This window comes from Pteronotus mesoamericanus, unplaced genomic scaffold, assembly GCF_021234165.1.
Source record: "Pteronotus mesoamericanus isolate MK-2021 breed Mesoamerican mustached bat unplaced genomic scaffold, CSHL_Meso_final contig_90, whole genome shotgun sequence".
In the NCBI taxonomy this organism is placed as follows: domain Eukaryota; kingdom Metazoa; phylum Chordata; class Mammalia; order Chiroptera; family Mormoopidae; genus Pteronotus; species Pteronotus mesoamericanus.
The window spans coordinates 41,698,118-41,717,141 of NW_026555277.1; the positions used below are offsets into that span (position 1 = coordinate 41,698,118).

A 19,024-nucleotide genomic window follows, 5' to 3' on the forward strand; every position below is an offset into this window, starting at 1 on the left:
AAACAGGACAGGCGGAGACACATCAAGGTGGGTGGGGGATAAAGTTTAGCCTCGACCCGCCTGACTCGGAACAGGGCTCTGGGGTCCCTGGAAAGGCACTCGGGCGTCAGGAGGCCAGGATTCCAGTCTGAGTGACCTTGGGCAGGTTGTATCTGTCAGACATCAGTTTCCTCATATACAAGGCAGAGGTTTAAAAACTGCCATGCTGGTTGGATCAAAGGTGGTAGGTACATGCATTCATTGGAATACTATGTAGCTGTTAACTAGAATAAGAAAACTTTATGAACTGATGTGGAGAGATCTCCAAGGTGTATGTACAAAGTGGAACAGAAAGGGGCTGAATAGTGTATATAATAGGCCACCTTACATGTAAAAAGGGACGAGGACGAAGCCATTCACATTTTCACGGAGGAGCCTGGAGACCAGTGCTCACCTGCTGGGGGAGGTGGGAGACGGAGGGGCTGGAGAGCAGAAGGGGGCCTCCTCGTAAAGATGTTTATACTGTGTTAATGTTTAACTACGTGATCGAATGACCAGTTTTACAAAAAAGTATAATAAGTAAAAACTCAACCTCTGTCTTTACTTTGTCACAAATGAAAGAGCTGTGGAAGTGAGCTGTCATCTGTCTCAGCATCCCACCGACGCCAGGGGTCCCCAGGGCCCAGGACGAAAATGCAGCTTCTGGGCCAGGCCTGCTGCAGCAGGGCTGAGTCAGGAGGCTCCTCCTCAGGCCTGAGTGCATTTCCTTCTGCTGAAACCACCCTAGTTTCATGTAGCTGTCAGCAGCTCTCCTCAACCCACCAGATAAACCCAAGACCTGCATCCTCTCCACCCAGAATTCAGAAGAGTTTGGGATTATTCAGGGAGGGACAAGCCCATGGGTCCTTGGAACCTGGCTGGGAAAGTGAGCTATAAAGGGAAGCGGGGGGCCAGAGAGAAGAGGCTTGCTGTCCGACTGCTCACCTCCCCTGGGCGCTGCCATTGTCCCTCCTGCCCCGTCCCTTACACACCCACACACGCACACGCATGAACATCTCTGCATCTCCCTCCTACTCCCTCTTCCTTCATGGTCTCGCCCTCTCCCTGTCCTCCCAGGTGAGTGCCCACGTCTGCTGTCACCATGACGACCATTCACCACAAGCAGATGAGGCAGGAGCATGTGTCCATGGAGTTCTCCAGCTCCACCACCCACGTGCAGACCTCGCAGACAACCAAGATTGTGGGAGGCAAGTAGAATGGGGGAGGAGGGGGCAGGAAGGGGCAGCCTTTCTTCCTCCACATCCACTCCCTGGGTGGCCTCAGTCTGTGACTACCCGAGATAACGAGAGCAGATCTATCCCATCCTGTGTTTCTAATCTGTGCTTTGATAAAGCTTTGGCTGCTGGATGTTCACCCATAGGTCCGCTCTCCAGGAAAACAGCTTAGGAAAAATCCATCACGTGGCTGTGTGTGAATGACGGATGAACTCTTAATTACTTGAGATCAGAGCCATGGGTAAACACATGCATCTCCAATAGTTGAATTTCCACACTGAGGGAGTTAGGGAGGTAGCTGCATTGCCTACATGTTAGTAATGCTGACCCTGCTCCACCTCAGAGGTAGAAGACTTCGAGCTGCCAGTGGAGAGAGGATGAACAGATAAGCAAGTGACTTAACCTTCCAGGCGCTCAGCCCCTGGGGACCAGACCTGTGGGAGAGAAAGCTGAGAAACGGTCTCAAAGCAGAACAGATTGTTTTAGTCGTGTCTCTAGAGAAATGTGATTAAAAGATGGCCAAGGGCCAGGATATTGAATATATGTCCTCCCAGTCATTGTCCCTTCCTCAAAGTCCTAGAGACGCTGTCCTTCAAAGTCCTCTGTGCAAAGAGGTCAAAGCTGGATAAACATGTTATATACCAGCCCCTCCTGGTCAGTGAGACAGAGCAAATAGACAACAGATGGGAACTTAAGACCAGAAGTTGCAAATTCAAGTGATCATAGAGTAATTATCAGCACTGGCTGCATGTTAGAGCCATCTTAGTATGGCGGTGAGAGGGAGAGGAATGAAAAAAATAGCAATACCTGAGTCTCACTCAACTGTTAAACTAGGTGTGTGTTTGTTTTTAAAGCTCTCCAGAGGTTCTAATATGCAGCCAGAGTTTGAAACCACTGACCAACAAGGGTCCGGGCAGGGAACATAAATGCGTGAAAAAGATTGAGGTGAATCTGAGAGGACCCACTCCATCTAAAAGGACATATTCACCTCCCTCTGGTTGTTACCATTTGGAAATATGAGAATCCAGGAATCGGAATTTTTTTTGTGAAATCTTACAATTTTTAGATATAGAGCTACTTTTTGTTTAAACATAGTAGAGTGCAAACAAAACACAGGTGCAGGCCGGGTGCCACCTACACACTGCTTGTCCAGGGCCTCTGATCACTATTTAACAGCAGGCCATGGGACTTCTTAACACATTTTTCTCTTCTCAGTCCTTCAGATTGGTGGGATCATAAAGGCAGCTCCTTCACTGGGTTGTTGTAAGAATTAAATAAAATAATCTCTGGAATGTGCTTAGCACATTCTGGACATAAGGAAAGGACTCTATGATTCGCAGTTGTTACTAACTCACTAGCCAACAAGATTTTGTATAGTGTAGTTTATATTGAAAAAACAACTTTTTGTTTCCCAAATATAAAATTATATTACCGCATTGAATATGCTCTTTCAATAATGAGATTCCCAAATTCAGTCCCATTGGAGCGGGATTGCTCCCTGTCCCTGGCTCAGGAATCACTACTCCAAGGCATTGAATGCTGAACCCACAGAAGGGCGGGGAGAAGACCCACAGCAGAGCTCAGCTCAGCTACCAGGCTGCCCAAGCAGGAGCTGGCCAGCCCCTGCTAATGCTACTGGAGAATTTCCAGGAGAGAAGCACAAAAAAATCAAGAAATTCCCAAAGAGACCTGACTGGTGTGGCTCAGTGGGTTGGGCATCCACTCACAAACTGCTAGGTCATTGGTTCGATTCCCAGTCAGGGCACATGCCTGGATCGCAGGCCAGGTCCTTGGTTGGGGGCGAGTGAGCGGCAACCACCAATATTTCTCTCACACATCGATGGTTCTCTCTCTTTCTCCCACTCGTCCCTTCTCTCTAAAAATAAATAAATAAAATTCCCAAAAGAGAAGTCTCCTTAAAAAAAAAAAAAAGGACTCAGGGCCTTGGCCTAAAAATGGTGCTTCACTATTGAGGGGTGGGAGAAACGTTGGCCGCCCCCCACCTCCCGCCGGTGGCTGAAAGTTGCCATACTGCAGTACAATGACCCACCGACTCCAAAGGCCCCCTTTCTTGGCCAAAGCCAATCCTGCTCGTGCTGGCCTAAAGTGCCCCTCGAGAAAAGGCCAGCCCTCCAGTCCCGGCCTGAGCTCTGCCTGGAGTTCATTCTGACCTCTTACCAGCCGCTACAGAGGAAGCTGTGACGAGGAAGTCACCGAGCACTGAAGTGTTCTTCAGTTTGGTGACTCAGAGTTCCAACATCCCTGAAGGCGAGAGTGTCCCCAAGTTTGTGCAGACGCCTCATCCAGGCACCACGCCCGAGGGTGCATTGTCCACACCTCACGTCTCCCCAGCCCCCGGGGTGCTTCCCTTTCTTCCACCAGTGCCCCAGCCACCCCACCAGCACCACCGCCCCTTAATACACAAACACTGGCAGAGCCAGGCCAAGGGCCCCTCGCCCACCTGGGCTTGGGCGAGATCCCTGGGAGGAGGCAGGGAGCAGCCAGAAGGTGCAACCTGGAGGCTAAGAGGTGACCCTGCATCCTGTGGCCACGGCAGGGGATAAAGCTGTGTCCCGAGCACTGGTGCATGAAACCCCAAACCCAACATCTGGAAGAGGGAAAGCGGCATCCCCTCAAGGAGTCCGCCAAGATGTTCTCCGGCAGCATTAACAAGGAGCACGTGCTGAAGGTGCAGGGGCCTGAGCCTGAGATTCAGTTACCCATGGGGGCAGAAGCAGGAACCCTCCCTCTCCCCGGGGCAAGCCACTCGTCTTCTCACCCACCAGCATCACAGTGAGAGCCCAGAGCTGGGAGATAGGAAAAGAGACTGTCATTGCCCCAGTGGAGGGGCAGGATAAGAGAGTCCACTCAGGAGCTGGGTCTTTCTCAGAATGAGCATGGGACCAAAGTTAGGGGCTGTTCAATCCTCCACACACACACCCATCACTCAGCTCCTCCCTCATCTCCCCACATATGCCCTTTTCCCACAAGTCTCCCTATGGTCCCCTCTTCTGTCCCTTACTAATGGCCTGACTCTGATCCAGCTGGAGCCACTCACCACGGATGACTCTGACAACTACAAGTGCATTGCAAGCAATGACCATGCAGCTGCCATCCACACTGTGTCCTTGCTAGTGACAGAGGGCAGGCCAGCCCCCTCCCCTGGCCCTTCTTCCCAAGGACCAAACTCCCCTCTCTGACCCTGTCCCTCTCTCTGTCCTCAGGTCAAGATAAAATGGATTTCAAAAGATGTCGAAGAAGAGGTGAGGCTGGAACAAGGCTTGTCTATCCAGGTGCTGTCTCCCCACCCTCCAGGCTAGGGCTTCCTGAAGGCCTCTCAACAGAGCTCTGATTTAATGGCCCAGGCTCCAAGAATCCAGGGAGCGGGGCGGGGTATCTCAAGGTTAGGAGAGGCTTTCTCCATCTTCGGAGGGAGTTGCTGAGTCCAAGCTTGGCACCCACCTCCTCCCAGGGCCCCCCCGCTCCCAAGAAAAAGCAGAAGAAGGTGACATATGAGGAGGAGATGCTGGAGATTTTGTCCAAGGTACCCAAGAAGGACTTTGAGAAGGTCTGCATGGAGTACGGTGTCACTGACTTCCGGGGGCTGCTCAAGAAGCTCAAAGGGATGAAAAACGTAGAGGTGGAGGTCAGTACTCATCAGGGGAAAGGGGTCTGCAGGATGGGCCTGGGTCTCACCCAAAGTGCTAGTGTCCATGTGTCTCCTGGCCTGCGCGCATACTCAAAGGCATATACTCTGTACAGTGAAAGCAGGAAAGGAACTTAATTTACATCTTCCCTCTCCTCTCTTCGCCACTCCCTAATATACGTGCATGGACTTGGAGTCAGATAGGCTTCAGTTCAGATCCCAGTGCTACTGCCTTAGTAACTTTGTGAATTTGGGCATCTCTCTGAACCTCAGTTTCCTCATCTGCCAAATGAAAATTAGACTTGCCTCTTTCATTTGTTTTTGTGTTGGTATTGTCATTCATTAACTCAACCAACTTGTCATTATTCAGCATCTACATTGGAATTAGAAAGTCTATGTCATGAGCCCAGGTCCATAGTGACTGCCCTGCGAATGATGGTGCTTTTCTCATCCCCCTGTGTATCTGTCGCCCCCTAAATCTGCCAGCTGGTCAGTGGCAGGAGGTGAGGGGAAGCACAGCTATCTAATCAGCTTAGCTGTTCTTCCCCAGACCCTTGAGGGGCTCCTCCAGGACTGGGGACACAGACTGGGCAGGCTTCAGGTGCCCCTGACACTACCATTTTGTTATCACAGTCTCAGGCCATCCAGATTCTGAAGCCCCTGGAAGACATAGAGACCAAGATTGACACCGCAGTGACCTTTGGCTGCATCATGGAGCTGGAGGATCCCAATACCAAGATGACATGGGTCAAGGTGGGGGAGCACCTAGTTGGGGCCCCTCTGGCAATATCATTTCCTCCCTGCACCCTCCCTTTGTAGACCCTCTCATTATCCATCAGCCCTGCCCTCTCTTACATCCCATTGAGAGGATGCCTACTGGCATGATTGAATCTGCCTGGAAGCTGGGCTCTATTCTTAGCTCTTCTACCACTTTGCTGTTTAATTTGAGACCATTGCTTTCCTCTCTCTGTACCTCAGTCTACCCATCTGAAAAGCCTACATTAGATGGCCCTCAAAATCACTGAAGATCTGTGCCTCTAAGAGAAAGTACCTAACGACCTCATGAGTATTAAGAGTTCAGGCCTTGGGGGAGGCAGAGACCCAGTTCTGGGTGTGTTTTAGGATCTTAGAGAGGTAGACATGGCACCTTCCAGCTCAGACTAGCCTTGGGGAATGGGACCTCTGTAAGTCTCCTAAACCACTTCATCAACTTTTCTACCTGGTTCATGAGGCAGGGGAGTGAACCACTGAGGACCCAGTACTCCCTGGGCAAGTACGATGTGAAGCAGGTGGGCACCAAGTACATGCTGGTTACTACCAACGTGAACATGAGCAATGCAGGTGTCTGCACCCTGAATGTGGGCGACAAGCGGATGACTGCAGAGCTCAAAGTGCTGGGTATGAATGTGGGCATCAGGCAGCACCAGGAGGACAAGGTCAGGGTCAAGGGGAAGGAATAGCCAAGGATGGGGTCCATGGGGATATGGAAGAGAGGGCACTGGGGCTCTGCAGGAAAGGACTGCATGGGGCTGGGAGTTCATGGAGCAGAGAGACAAATGCCATAGGCCAACGTGGTGTAGTGGTGAAGAACGCAATCTCTGGAATTAGACTATTGGTACTCAAATCCCAGCTTCTGTAATTTATGAGCTGTATGATTTGGGGTAAGTTACTTAACTTCTCTTTGCCTCAGTTTCCCCAACTGTAAAATGGGGAGTAATAGCATAATCTACCTGCGTGGGAATTGGATGTCTTAATGTGTACACATTGGCTAAAATAGTGCCTGGCACATATCTAAAACTATACAGGTGTAGTTTTAGTTTAAAACTAACTTTTTAAAATTGCTGTTACAGTCACTGGGGAGGAGACCATATAAACCCCATGAGAGAGGACTCCAGGATTCACAAGCAGAATGAAAGGAAGGACACTTTCCCTGACTGTGGGCTACAGGAGGCCAATGACACCTGATTCTCCATGTCCCCTTTATCATCCCACTCCTCAGGAGAGACAAGGTCTGCAGTCCACTGACTCCCCGTCCTACTCTTTGCTGCAGATGAGCCACTGAAGTTTTTGGGAGAGATGAAGCCAGTGGAGGTGATAGAGCACCAGACAGCTGTGTTTGAGATTCGCCTCTCCAAGAAAGTGCCTAACGTTGTGTGGGAGTTCAATGGGAAGGAGCTGAAGAGGGACGAAAAGTATGAAATCACAGTGTCCGAGGATGGTCTGACCCACACACTTAAGATTAAGGATGCCAGACTCAGTGACAGCGGTGAGTTCTCTGCCAAGGTAGGGGACCTGGCACAGAAGGCCCAGCTCACTACTGACTGTGAGTGGTTGAGCCAGTTCTTGAGGGATGAGCTTTATGCCATGGCACCCTCCATGTGGGCAGTCATCCATCCATCTCTCCATCCACCCACCCATCCATCTCCTCTTTGCAAGGCCCTGTGATGGGTACTAGAAAGAGAAAGGGTTTGCCTCTCCACTAACTCCCAGTCTGGTTGGAAAGGCACTTGTGGCAATGTAATTAGAACAGAAGTTCTTAAGCAAGGAGACAAAATACACTGAGGTCTTATTGTCAGCTGGGAAATCATGGGCCAAGAAATTATGAGCCTTTATGGCCCTAATATCATATATTACAGCACATCACTCTTGACCACTCGCATTCTCATAACTCATTTGGAGAATTGCACATGATGGTTGGCACACCAAGAAGTATGTCTCACATGTGAACCACACTTGACACATGTGGCATAGAATTATCATTACTGTGATGGAGGGAGACACAGAAGCTGTAGGAGCCCAAAGAAGAGGCACCCCCTGGCAATGTTAGAAATAATATGATGAGGTGATGGCCAAGCTTTACCAAGAAGAACAAAAAGTCGTTCAGCTTTCAGAGAACGGGGAGGAAGAGAGGACATTCTCAGCAGAGGGAATAGCATGTGTAAAGACCTAGTCACCACAGAGACAGTGCAATTACGACTGGAGTTACAGGGGGGTGTTTATCCCATTTACATATGAGGAAAGTGATACTTCAGTGAACGGATATATTGCACACAGTCAGCCAGAAAGTAAGGGGCAGAGCTGGGACTCCCCCTGCCCCGTACCTCTATGGGTTCAGTGTTGCGTGCAAACACACTCCATGTCTCAAGTCCCTGGGTTTTCTGGGACCAAAAAGAAGAGCAGAGCAGCATGTAGCTGCAGAAAAGGATGTAGGAGGCTAGGTGCAGGTCCAAGTGTTTATCCGTCCGCAGGCATCCCCATCAAGTTTGTGAGCACCCTCAAGAATGTGTACGTGAAAGAGAGGAGCTGGGCGTGCCTTGAGTGTGAGCTGACATCCAAGGATGCGATGCTGCACTGGAAGAAGGATGGGCGGCTGCTGGCGCGTGGCACCAAGTACAGCATGAGCCATGAGTGCAAGCGGGCAGAGCTGATTGTTGAGGATGCACAGCTCAGTGACGGTGGCGAGTACACTGTGGTGGCCATGCAAGATGGGGACCCCACTGAATACTGCAGTACTGCCATGGTCACCGTGGAGGGTACACGCCCATCCTGTCAGTCCCCGCGGACCAACCCCCTGACCCTAACAGTTCCCTATTCTGCACCCCTACTGACTCCAACCCTACCCCAGACCATGATCAATTTCTGCCTCCCCACTGTGACTCCCCAATCTCCCAAATTCTGACCATCTCTGACCTCCCAGGCCAAGAACATCTCTACCTCCTAGGCCAGCGATTTTCAACCAGTGTGCCAGGCAAGTTTTTAAAACATGCACTACCCGACTATTTGGTCAGGGACACTGACCTCTTTTCGCTCAGGTTGTCAAATTTAAAAAAAAGAAAAGAAAATGACAACAGCCAACACAACAATAGCCATCCAGTGTGAATGAATCAATATCACACCTATTTTCTTTTGTCAGATCATCAAAAAAATATGTTTTGGTGTACTGTAGAATTTTAGCAATTAATTTATGTGTCCCATGAAATGAGAAAGGTTGAAAATCGCTGTCTTATACCCCAATCATCCCCATCTCTTGAACTCTACCCCAAATCCCTTGACTTTATCAATCCTTTATTTCCAGCCTTTGATTATCCCCAGCAAATGTGATCATCCCACACCCCTTGACCCTGACCAAGCCCTGCTCCCTAGCCCCCACCATTCCCCACTGACCTTTACCATCCTCGATTCCCAATAACCTCGGGCATCCCACAGACCAGCAAAACCAGAACTCAACATCCCGACTGCACTAACCACCTGTATCCTCTCTGCCCGCTGATCAGAGGACACAGGTGGTTTTCCTGTATCCCCTTTGACTGAGCATCCTAAGTGCCTGCTGACCATTCTGTGATAATCAGCTACCCTCCCATTAGCCATCTCACAGTCTTCCAGGTCACTGTTTCCCAATGCCACTAACTTTTTCCAGAAACTCCTCACCTACTTGCTCCAGTCCCCACACTGACCAATTCCCCAGTCTCCCAATGACCATTTCCAAACCTCTGCTCATCATAAATGATTTTGACAGATATAGCACACCTGCTCCTTCCCAAAGCCCCCTGCTCTGTTTCTCTGCAGAGCATCTGGCCACGGTGAAAAGTGGGATGTCCAACGTGCATGCGGCCACCAGCAGCCCGGCTGGGCTGTGGGTAGTACTGAATGAAGGCGGAGGGTGTGTGGCTGAAGGATGGCAAGGAGGTTGGAGCAGGGGCGGGGGAGGGGAGGGGAGGAGGAAGGGGTTCAGCGAGTCTACACTCTCACTCACGCTCACCCATCACCCCCAGATCATGGACTTGCCAGGCGTGCAAATAGTGAAGCAGGGTGTGGTGCATAAGCTCATCTTCCCCAATATGGGCCCCGAGCATGAGGGCAAGTACACATTCCGGGCCAAGGGCGCAGAGAGCGAAGCCTCGGTATTCATTGCAGGTAGGGTTGCCATCCAGTGGTCCAGTGTAGACAGGACCCAACCACGCCTGCCCCGCCCACATGCTCGTAGCTCCTCCCCCCTCGACTCTTCCCCTATCCCCAAGGGGCCCGTCTTCCCTACCGCCCCTCCCTGCAGATCCTCCTACCATGGACCCCTCGGTACTGGAGACACTCGCTATGCACCTGTGACAGTGAAGGTGGGCCGCGCGGCAAACATCAAGGTGCCCTTCCGGGCAAAGCCACTTCCCAAGGAGACGTGGTACAAGGACGGTATGGAGGTGACAGAGGAGGAATGAGTGTCCATGGAGCACAAGGAAGACCAGGCGCTGCTCACCATTTCCAACTGCGTGCGTAAGGACAGCGGCCTTATCCTGCTCAAGCTCAAGAATGACCATGGCTCAGCCACAGCCACTCTGCACCTTAGCGCACTGGGTGAGGGCAGGACCCTGACTGGGCTGGGCTGAGGGCACCTGCTGCCCAGTGTCCAGGGTAGGAGGCAGACTGGAGACAGAGTTGGAGTTGGGGTTGAAAATGGGATTGGGGTGCGGGCTTCTAGCCAGAAGCCCCACTTCCTACCTGGGCAGCCTTGCGCAAATTAGTTAACCTTCGCAAGCCTCAGTTTCTCTTGTGGAACTGGGTGATTTTTTTAAGTATCTATTTCAAGTGAATAAAGCGCTTAGAGTGTGAAGCACATAATAGACCTTCAAATATTACTTAAGTATTGTTAATGACTTGGAGATGAGGACATGGTTGGACAGATGGTAGCAATGAGGTAAAGGAGAGGTGAGATTTTAGGGATGGAAGTGAGGTTGGTTGGAAAGAGCAATGGGGTTGGAAGTGAAACAGAGTGAGGGAATGTGATACAGCGTTGAGGATAAAATGAGGTTGGAGAAAAAGATGGAATGAGGGTGGGAATGGGATTTGGGATGGGTCTGAACATAAGGTTAAGGGAAGAGATGAGAAACTGGCCTTAGTGAACACATATTGCAACACACACACCATCGCCACCACCTCCTCCTGCATCTCCATCAAGATGTGGGGTGGGAAGGTTTGGATTTCAGTTCAATTTAGCAGCAAGACTTAGCACCTGCTCTGTGTTCTCAGTCCTGAGGACACAGAGGTAAAGTATCCCCAGCAGTCCCTCAGCCCCAAAGGAACAGGAACTGGTAGACATGTAATTATAGCATAAGGCAGACTGTAATACCAGATAACACTGGTGTTCTGGAAGCTCAGAAGAGGGCAAGATGTTGTCTGGAAGGGGACAAGGGGGTATCTGCCAAGGCCCCTCAGGTCTTTAGTCCACCCACTCCTAGGCAGACAGGAGTCTCAGGGGACAAGGATCAAACTTTTGGACAAGTCTTAGAAGGAGATGCAGCGGACACAGGGGAGGGCGAGGGATCCAGAAAGTTCAGAATCCAGCTGTGTTCCAGTCTGGCTAGACCTCTGACCCTTGGCTCCAAAGCCCCATTCTGACTTCGTCTTCTGTCCTCAGACTGTCCCAAGCCTCCCCAGGGCCGAGTGGAGTTCCTGGAGCTGTCCGGTAATTGTGTGCACGTGAAGCGGAAGGCCCCAAAGGACAATGGTGGGCGGCCTCTGAACCAGTTCATAGTGGAACGGAGGGCAGTTGGCAAGAAGTCCTGGATTAAAATAGGTGAAGTGGACGGCAAAATCACCAAGTTCTCCACCGACAAAGTAGAAGACGGAAAAGCCTACCAATTTCACATCGTAGCTGTCAATTCAGAAGGAGGGAGCAACCCCCTGGAGACAGATGAAGTGTATGCAGGAAATCCTGTAGGTCAGTGAGCCCCATACCCAGCGGGGAACTCAGGTGTCAGGATGAGGGCCTTTAGCCAGAGAGGAATGCTGCTGTGTGGGGAATTTAATGGGTTCATTTCTCTAGCCACCCCATGAGACAGATAGGTTCAGGGGTAAGAGCCAAACATCATTTGAGGTGGGAATTCTCAACTTTTCCCAGTCAGATCCCACGCACTGTGTGTATGTCCAAAACTGTGCACAATTCCCAGAACATGACTCCACATGTTTCTCTGTTCCCGAAATCATCCCGATGCCAGGTGAGAGTGATGTTACTTTGGAGATAACCTTGAATCCATCCTAAGTTTTTTTCCAAAGAAAATCCTTAACAACATCTATATCTCAACTATGATTAGTAATTAAGTACTTGCTACACTTCTTCCAACTGATCTCCATGTCCCAATGTGTCAAGACAATACCTTAAGAACTGGGACACTGGGGTGACACAGGTTGGAAGGTTTCAGTTGGTGATTCTCAATCTTGGCCACACATTCGAATCACCTGAAGTCTTTTTTAAAATGCTGGTGCCTGGCCTCCACCCCAGGCCAACTGAATTAAAATATCTAGAGGCAGGACCTAGAAACTAGTTATTGGTGGTGGTTTGTTTCTTTCTTCCCACTTCATATTAATGTGCAACCAGAGTTAAGAATCATGGGTTTTTTTTAAATATGTTTTATTTTCAATTACAGTTAACATACATCATTATATTAGTTTCAGGTGTACATCCCAATGACTGGACATTATACAACTTAATAAGGGATCATCCTGATAAATCTCCAACCCATCTGACACCATACATGGCCATTAGACTATTATTGACTATATTCCTTATGCTGCACTTTACATCCCCGTGACTATTCTGTAACAACCAATTTGTACTTAATCCCTCCACCTTTTTCACACCCCCTACCCCCCCCATGTGGCAACCACCAAAATGTTCTCTGTATCTATGAGTCGGTTTCTGTTCTGCTTGTTTGCTTTGTTTTTTAGATTCAGTTGTTGACAGATATGTATTTATTGCCATTTTATTGTTCATATTTTTTTATCTTCATTTTTTTACTTCCTACTTCATATTAATGTGCAACCAGGGTTAAGAATCACGGGTTTAAGGTTTGCTTGTTTTTTAAGAAGAGAGCCAGAGGTCAGCATGGGGGTTGACCAAAGGTTTATATGCCACTCTCGTAACCTCTGCCCTCTCTCCATCCCCTGCAGAGCCTCCTGGTCTTGCTCCCAGCCTCAAGTGACTGATGTGACCAAAGAGACTGTGAACATCACATGGAATGCCCCCACCCAGGATGGGGGAGCTTCAGTGCTGGGCTACATTGTGGAATGGAGGAAGAAAGGCAGTAACCTGTGGGTGCCAGTCAACAAGGACCCCATCCAGGGTGAGTTCCTAGGGACAGAAGCCCAGGAGGAACTAAGGGAGGTTTTGCTGGATAGACCAGGTACCCCTGCTGCTCCGAATGGACTCCCCCCTAACTCATTTGGAAATTTTAACAGGATCCCACAACCCCATCTTCCATGCCCTCTTACCCTGTGGACCTCCTCGCCCCATGATCCCTCAAATTCCCATTTCAGGCACCAAGTACACAGTGGATGGTCTCCTGGATGATACAGAATATGAATTCCGAGTTATAGCTGTAAATAAGCCGGGCCCTGGACACCCCAGCATGCCATCCAACTCAGTGGTGGCCAAAGACCCTGTCAGTGAGTTTGGGGCTGCCAGGCTACAACACGTAATGGAATTAGCCCATTCATGGTAGAGAGAGAGGATTTCTTCTCTGGGAAAGTCTAGCAGGGCAGTTGAGGTGGTATCAAAGAGTCTTCACTTTCTGGGAGTAGCCAGCCTATTGGAGGAACAGAATGCAGACTCATAAGAAAGCCAGCCAGTCAAGACTGAGAACCAGGTTAAGAGGCAGGTTGGGGGGTAAAAAAAAGTTTTTTTATTAAACTTTGAGTATTTCTGGTATTAGGTGAGGTAGTAGAAGCGTAGTTGAGGATGGAGTAGGGGTGCTTGGTAGATGGTTGGGAGGGTGCTGAGTCTAGGAGTTGAAGTGGGGACAGTGCATGTGAATGGATGTGGTGGAGATAGATGGGGTAAAGGTTAGGGTTTTGAATACAGAGGGATTGGATGTGTCGTCTGTGTTGAATTTCAAGGATACTGACTCCAAGGGTGAAAGTGTTGAGTCAGTGAGAGAACTGAATTAGGAGGTTGCTGAGTGTGCAAGGTCAGGTATTGAGGGGAGGGTGTTACCCGGGGGAGCTGGAGATGGAAATTGTGAAGTTAGGTTTCAGGGCTGCTGAGTGTGGGGACTGGCGTAGGGTTGAATGGAGATGAGTTTGGGGTCTGACTGGATGTGTCTTGCGCCCCAGAGCTCCCAGGCCTGGTGCAGGGCCTGCACGTGTCTGATTCCTCCAACTCTAGCATCTCCCTGGCCTGGCGGGAGCCTGCAGAAGGTGACCCACCCTCCAGCTACATCCTGGAGATGTGGGCTAAAGACACCAAGGAGTGGTCCAAGTGCACAAAGATCCCATCTCGGGCACCTGCTACATGGTGGGAGGCCTCACTGAGAGGCAGAAATACTTCTTCCACATCCGGGCTGTGAATAAGCCTGGGGTTGGGGAGCCTATGAAGCTGGACGAGGGGGTCTGGGACATGCCACCACCAGGTGAGGACACAGAGGGCTGGGGCTGTAGGTCCCTGTACCCTAGCTTCTGAACCTTCCTCTCTGAGACTTCATTCCACAGGGGAAAGTAGGGTCATGCTGTGACCAAGAAAAAGTCATCCATACTTATGGTGCCTGGACAGAGCCAGGGGTGACCTTAGGGGCCTCCCCCCCAACACATACACAAAGTCATTATGTGCCAAATAGCACCCACTGTATGCCAAAGGAGGTGTGAGGGATATAGGACACATAAGACACTGTACCTGCCCTCAAGAGTCTTACATACTAAGAGAGGGAGACAGATGAGGAAAAAAAAGTGTGACGCAGTGATGCAGGACTGTTAGATGTCTGTGTGGCCTGTAACAGTCATGAAGCAGGAGAGGCTGGGAGAGGCTCTGGAGGAAGGCTTAAAACTGAGACTTCTGGAAAGAGAGGTCCATGCCCCAACCTCTCTCTCTCCTCCATCTCAGCTGCACCCAAGTTTGACCACAGTGCCCGGCTGAAGAGTCACATGGTGGTTCATGCAGGGACAGCCCTGTGCATCCCTGCTGCCTTCTCTGTGAGTCATTCCTGCCCCTGGCCCCAAATGCCTACTGTTTAACCAAGATGGCTGCTGTAGCTCTCACAATCCTTGGGTCTTCCTCTGCCCCTTGCCAGATGCCTGACACTAGAGCCTGCCAGGAGACTCCTCAACACTGGGGGTGGCCCTGCCACCAAATACCACCCGTGTGACATCTGGTGCCATCTCCTGTCACTACCAGGGCTCACCACCACCCAATGTGATCTGGCTGAAAGCATCCCCACCAAGGGCAGGGAAGCCATCACCAAGGGCAAAAACCACTCCCAGGTCCTCATCAACAGCACCAAGCGCTCCGACTCAGGCATGTATTGCATCTTGCTCCAGAATGAGTTTGGAGAGGTGCACTATGACATCCATGTATGAGTGGCAGGTATGAGAGCAGGCAGAGGCCTCAGGAAGCATCACTGCGCACAATCCAAAATATAGTTCCCACTGCCTTGAGTTCCTACCACTATAAAGGCATGCCTTAAGGTAGTGACGGCTTCTTTGGCACCTCAAAGACTTCATCAGCCTTGGCCTTAACAGGGGTGGAGTGGGAGGAGGTTGTTTCAGCTTTTTCTCACTGTCCTGAAGCCCCAGGGGCATCGAACTAGGACCAAGCCATTGTTTCAGCTTCTGCAGTCGTGTCTGATGAGCCTCAGGACATATGCAGGGTAGGTCCAATAAAATCGAGTAGAGAATGGGTGACAGGCAAGAGGGACAGATGAAGATAATCCATTAAAAATTGGGGCGGCCTCTTACAGAGGGCTGGAGGCTTTAAATGAAGCCCTAAGTGACGAAGGGATGAACTTCTATTGAACAGTTACTGCTCACCAGGCACTTTACCCAACAATTCTCTGATAGTTATTGTTAGCCCTACTTTTCAAATGAGGAATTGGGTCTCAGAAAAATAAGTCATGTGCCAAGTTCATGGGGCTAGTAAATGGCAAAGCTACACTTCAGAAACAGACCTTTCTGATTCCAAGACACCAGCTACCTAAGACTCAAAGGCCTTGGCAGGTGGCTGGGGTGGGGGCACAGTTCTTGAGGCTCCCCAGGGTGGCTGAGGGCCCCTCTGACCATTTCAGATATTCCACGGCCACCCACAAACCTACAGTTGTTTGAGGAGGTTCCCAACACAGTGACTCTGACAGGGAACCACAGCCCTGACGTGCAGGAGGACGGTGAGGCCCACTGTGTCATCTTGAAACAGGATGCCAGCACTGCCACCTGGTTCACAGCAGCAGAGCACGTCTTCAGCAACAAGTACACAGTGACAGGATTGCTTCCTGGCAGGAAGTACTACTTCCGAGTGTTGGCCCAGAATGAAATCGGTGACAGTGACCAGCTGGACTCCAAGGATACTTGGCTCATCAACAAGGACAACAGTGAGTCAGGGTATTTGGGGGCTCAGGTTACATCTAAGATCTCTGATGCTGGAGATGACACAAGGGTTGCAAGGCGTACCCAGGATTTGAGGTAAAATCAGAACCATTGAGGAGGGAGGGGGAATGTTGGGAAGTTGAGCAGAGAAGTAAAGGTCAGGGAACCTAAGGGGAGAAGATGCCTTTGGGGTATCCTGAGGGGGGGACTAAGGTAGGGGTGGGGAGGTGTCCTTGGGGACTGGGTGGCAGTGTTGGGCTGGAGGAGGGGCAAGGGTGCAGTGCTGAGAGCTGTCCTCTGTGCACAGGACTGAAGAGGGGGAGGACTGGGAAGGGTCTCCCAAGAGCAGAGAGCGTGCATGAAGTCCAGCAACAGTGGAGGGGAGGGGTTAAGGGTAGGGATAGTGTCAGGAAATGTGAAATTCAGGGCTCAATAGGAGAACGCTGAGCCCAGTGGGGCTGGGATGACATCAAGGAAAGCTTGGAGGGGGTTTTAAAAGCAGGATAACAGCTCAGGTCTTGGAAGCTGGCAGCTGGAAAAAAGTCTAGGACTCCAGGGTCTGGAAAAGCATAAAGCCCTGCAGACCTGGCTTAAGGTGTGTGACCCTGAAGTGGCAAGGGGGTAGAAGGGTGGTGGAAGGGAAACTTCAGGAAGGAGTAAAAAGTCAATCCCCAGAGTTGGTGGCATCTGGGAATCTAAACCATGTCATCAGGATTCCATGAGCTGCGTCTCAAGGGTTTCTTTGGCGCTAAGGCAGCCAGTGGTGGGTAGGGACCTGGAGATGTTCACAGCCTCTGCATCCCGTGTGCAGTCGAAGACCTGAGAGCCAAGCTGAAGCCATACCAGCAGAAGGACTGGCGCCACGCACCGCGCTTCCTGACTCCGCTGAAGCCACACATGGTGCTGCAGGGCCAGGACTGCACCATGACCTGTGCCTTCCTTGGGAATCCACGGCCCATGGTAACCCTCTACAAGGGCGACGTTAACATCATGGCCAACTCCAGGTTCTGGTACAACTCCACCAGAGACGTCTGCACAATTGTCCTCCCAACCTGCACGCTCAAGGACAGCAGCGAGTACAGCGTTGCTGGTGGAGAATGAGCTGGGCAAGGACTGTAGCAGCTGCAGGCTCACAGTCTATGGTGAGAGTGCTGTGGACCCAGGCCAGGGTGGGGCCTGGGGGTGGGGTTGGAGGTGGAGGTGGGAGGTAGGTTGCTTCCCTTATAGGGCAGAGGCACAAAATGGCGGTCTTGTGGGTTGTTGATGTTCTTCATTCTTCATATGGCTAGCAAGGTTTTTTACTTAATCTGCCATCAGATGGTGTAAACATTGGCCATAGTTGGTGCTAGTCTCCACCCTCAATGTCATTTGTTACGTGCCTAGCCGCTGCAGACGTCGGAGTTTGCAACCCTTGGTAGGCTTAGACTTGCCTGGAAAAAGACACTGAACAGGCCTAAAACAGACTCATCAATCATAATCTCTCTGGCAGGGTCATGGAAGGAATCTTTATGTTACAAATTTTTGCAATTGATTCAAGATTGAAAACTATTAGTGTAGTATAAGGACAGATGAGAGGCACAAATGAGGAGAGGACTGAAGGGAACTAACTAGTGGAGACCCTCCTTCTGCACATGTGTACCATGTTTCTGCTCACATGTGCACATATAGGGAAATATTTTATTCCTTCCTACAGTCTACTGTCTTCACAGCTACACAGCTGGTAGCGTGAACTCTAAAAGCAAAGCTGACCTGTCCCAATCCCTCTTGCTAAACTCCCTCCCACAATCCTCTCGATAAAATCCCAACCGAGTCTCCTCCCCGACCTCAACTACCTCCCCAGCTTCATCCACCACTCCCAGAACTCTCCATGGCATTCCACTGGTGTCCATGGCCTCCATGGTTACAGACTTTGCTCATCCTGTTATAGATGCCCTTTCCTTGGGGGAAGGACCATGTCCTGTTGCTGTCTCTGAAGTCACGTAAGTGCCTGGCACACTGAGGGGTTGCCTTCAGAGTGGCTGCTGAACTGTGCGACAAAACTAGACCAGACTAGACTAGACTAGGCACAGTGGGAGATATCTAGCTTTCATACCACAGCCGGAGTGATCCCTGACAACTCAATACTGGTTGTGAGCACATGGGCCCAGGGCCTTGGCTTCACCACTGACCAGCCCTATGACCTTGGCAAGCCACTCTGAGCTTATTTTCTCCTCTACTCCCTAGGCTTAAATGAGATAGTGCATGGAAGTGCCTGGCATAGTGCCTGGCATAATGCCTGGCAAGTATTAAGTGCTGAATAACTGGCAGCTCTTGGCTCAGCACACATTCAGCTGACCTTGGGAGACTGGAGCTGGGGCCCAGCCCCAGGGAAGAATTTAGGGTCCCATGCAGGTTCCAACTGCTGGTTCCTGCACAGTGACTATAAGTCCAGCAATGTGGAGTTTCCCTTGCCTCTGACATTACTAAACTAATACTTGCTTTGCTCTTTCAGACAAAGATGACAAGTCAATTTTAGCATCAGTTACCAAGAGTCTACAGAAGAAATCAAAGTACCTTATGTGAGCTTCAGCCCAGTCCGGGCATTGGGATGTTGTGATGTGGGGCCTCTTGGCCTCTCCTCCGCATGGTCCCAGTCAGGGAAGCCCAGTTTGCTCTCTGGTGCTTGTCAGTGTAAACATTCCGTGAAGGGATGGGACACTAAAATGACCGAACTTACCCTTTCCTGTTCCTGAGGATGGTATACAGCAGAGACCATGGAGGTGGAATGGGGATGCAAAGAGACTGCTGAGAG

The 19,024-nt window shown here is 50.5% G+C and overlaps 1 protein-coding gene across 1 annotated transcript; it reads left to right on the plus strand.

Annotated features, from left to right (window-relative positions):
* Positions 1–1,120: 1,120 nt before the first annotated feature.
* IGSF22 (immunoglobulin superfamily member 22) lies at positions 1,121–19,005 on the plus strand. The gene is given in 30 exon segments (XM_054586005.1): positions 1,121–1,226; positions 3,444–3,575; positions 3,811–3,840; positions 3,843–3,884; positions 3,887–3,942; positions 4,298–4,397; positions 4,478–4,521; positions 4,726–4,899; positions 5,539–5,652; positions 6,135–6,297; positions 6,950–7,222; positions 8,148–8,432; positions 9,466–9,547; positions 9,549–9,585; positions 9,672–9,813; positions 9,950–9,994; positions 9,997–10,245; positions 11,306–11,608; positions 12,838–12,846; positions 12,849–13,010; positions 13,204–13,332; positions 13,999–14,151; positions 14,154–14,294; positions 14,762–14,850; positions 15,053–15,083; positions 15,086–15,241; positions 15,939–16,238; positions 17,045–17,319; positions 17,321–17,375; positions 18,725–19,005. Coding segments are annotated over 30 exon segments (3,948 nt in total). The 3' UTR covers positions 18,796–19,005.
* The last annotated feature ends 19 nt before the right edge of the window (positions 19,006–19,024 follow it).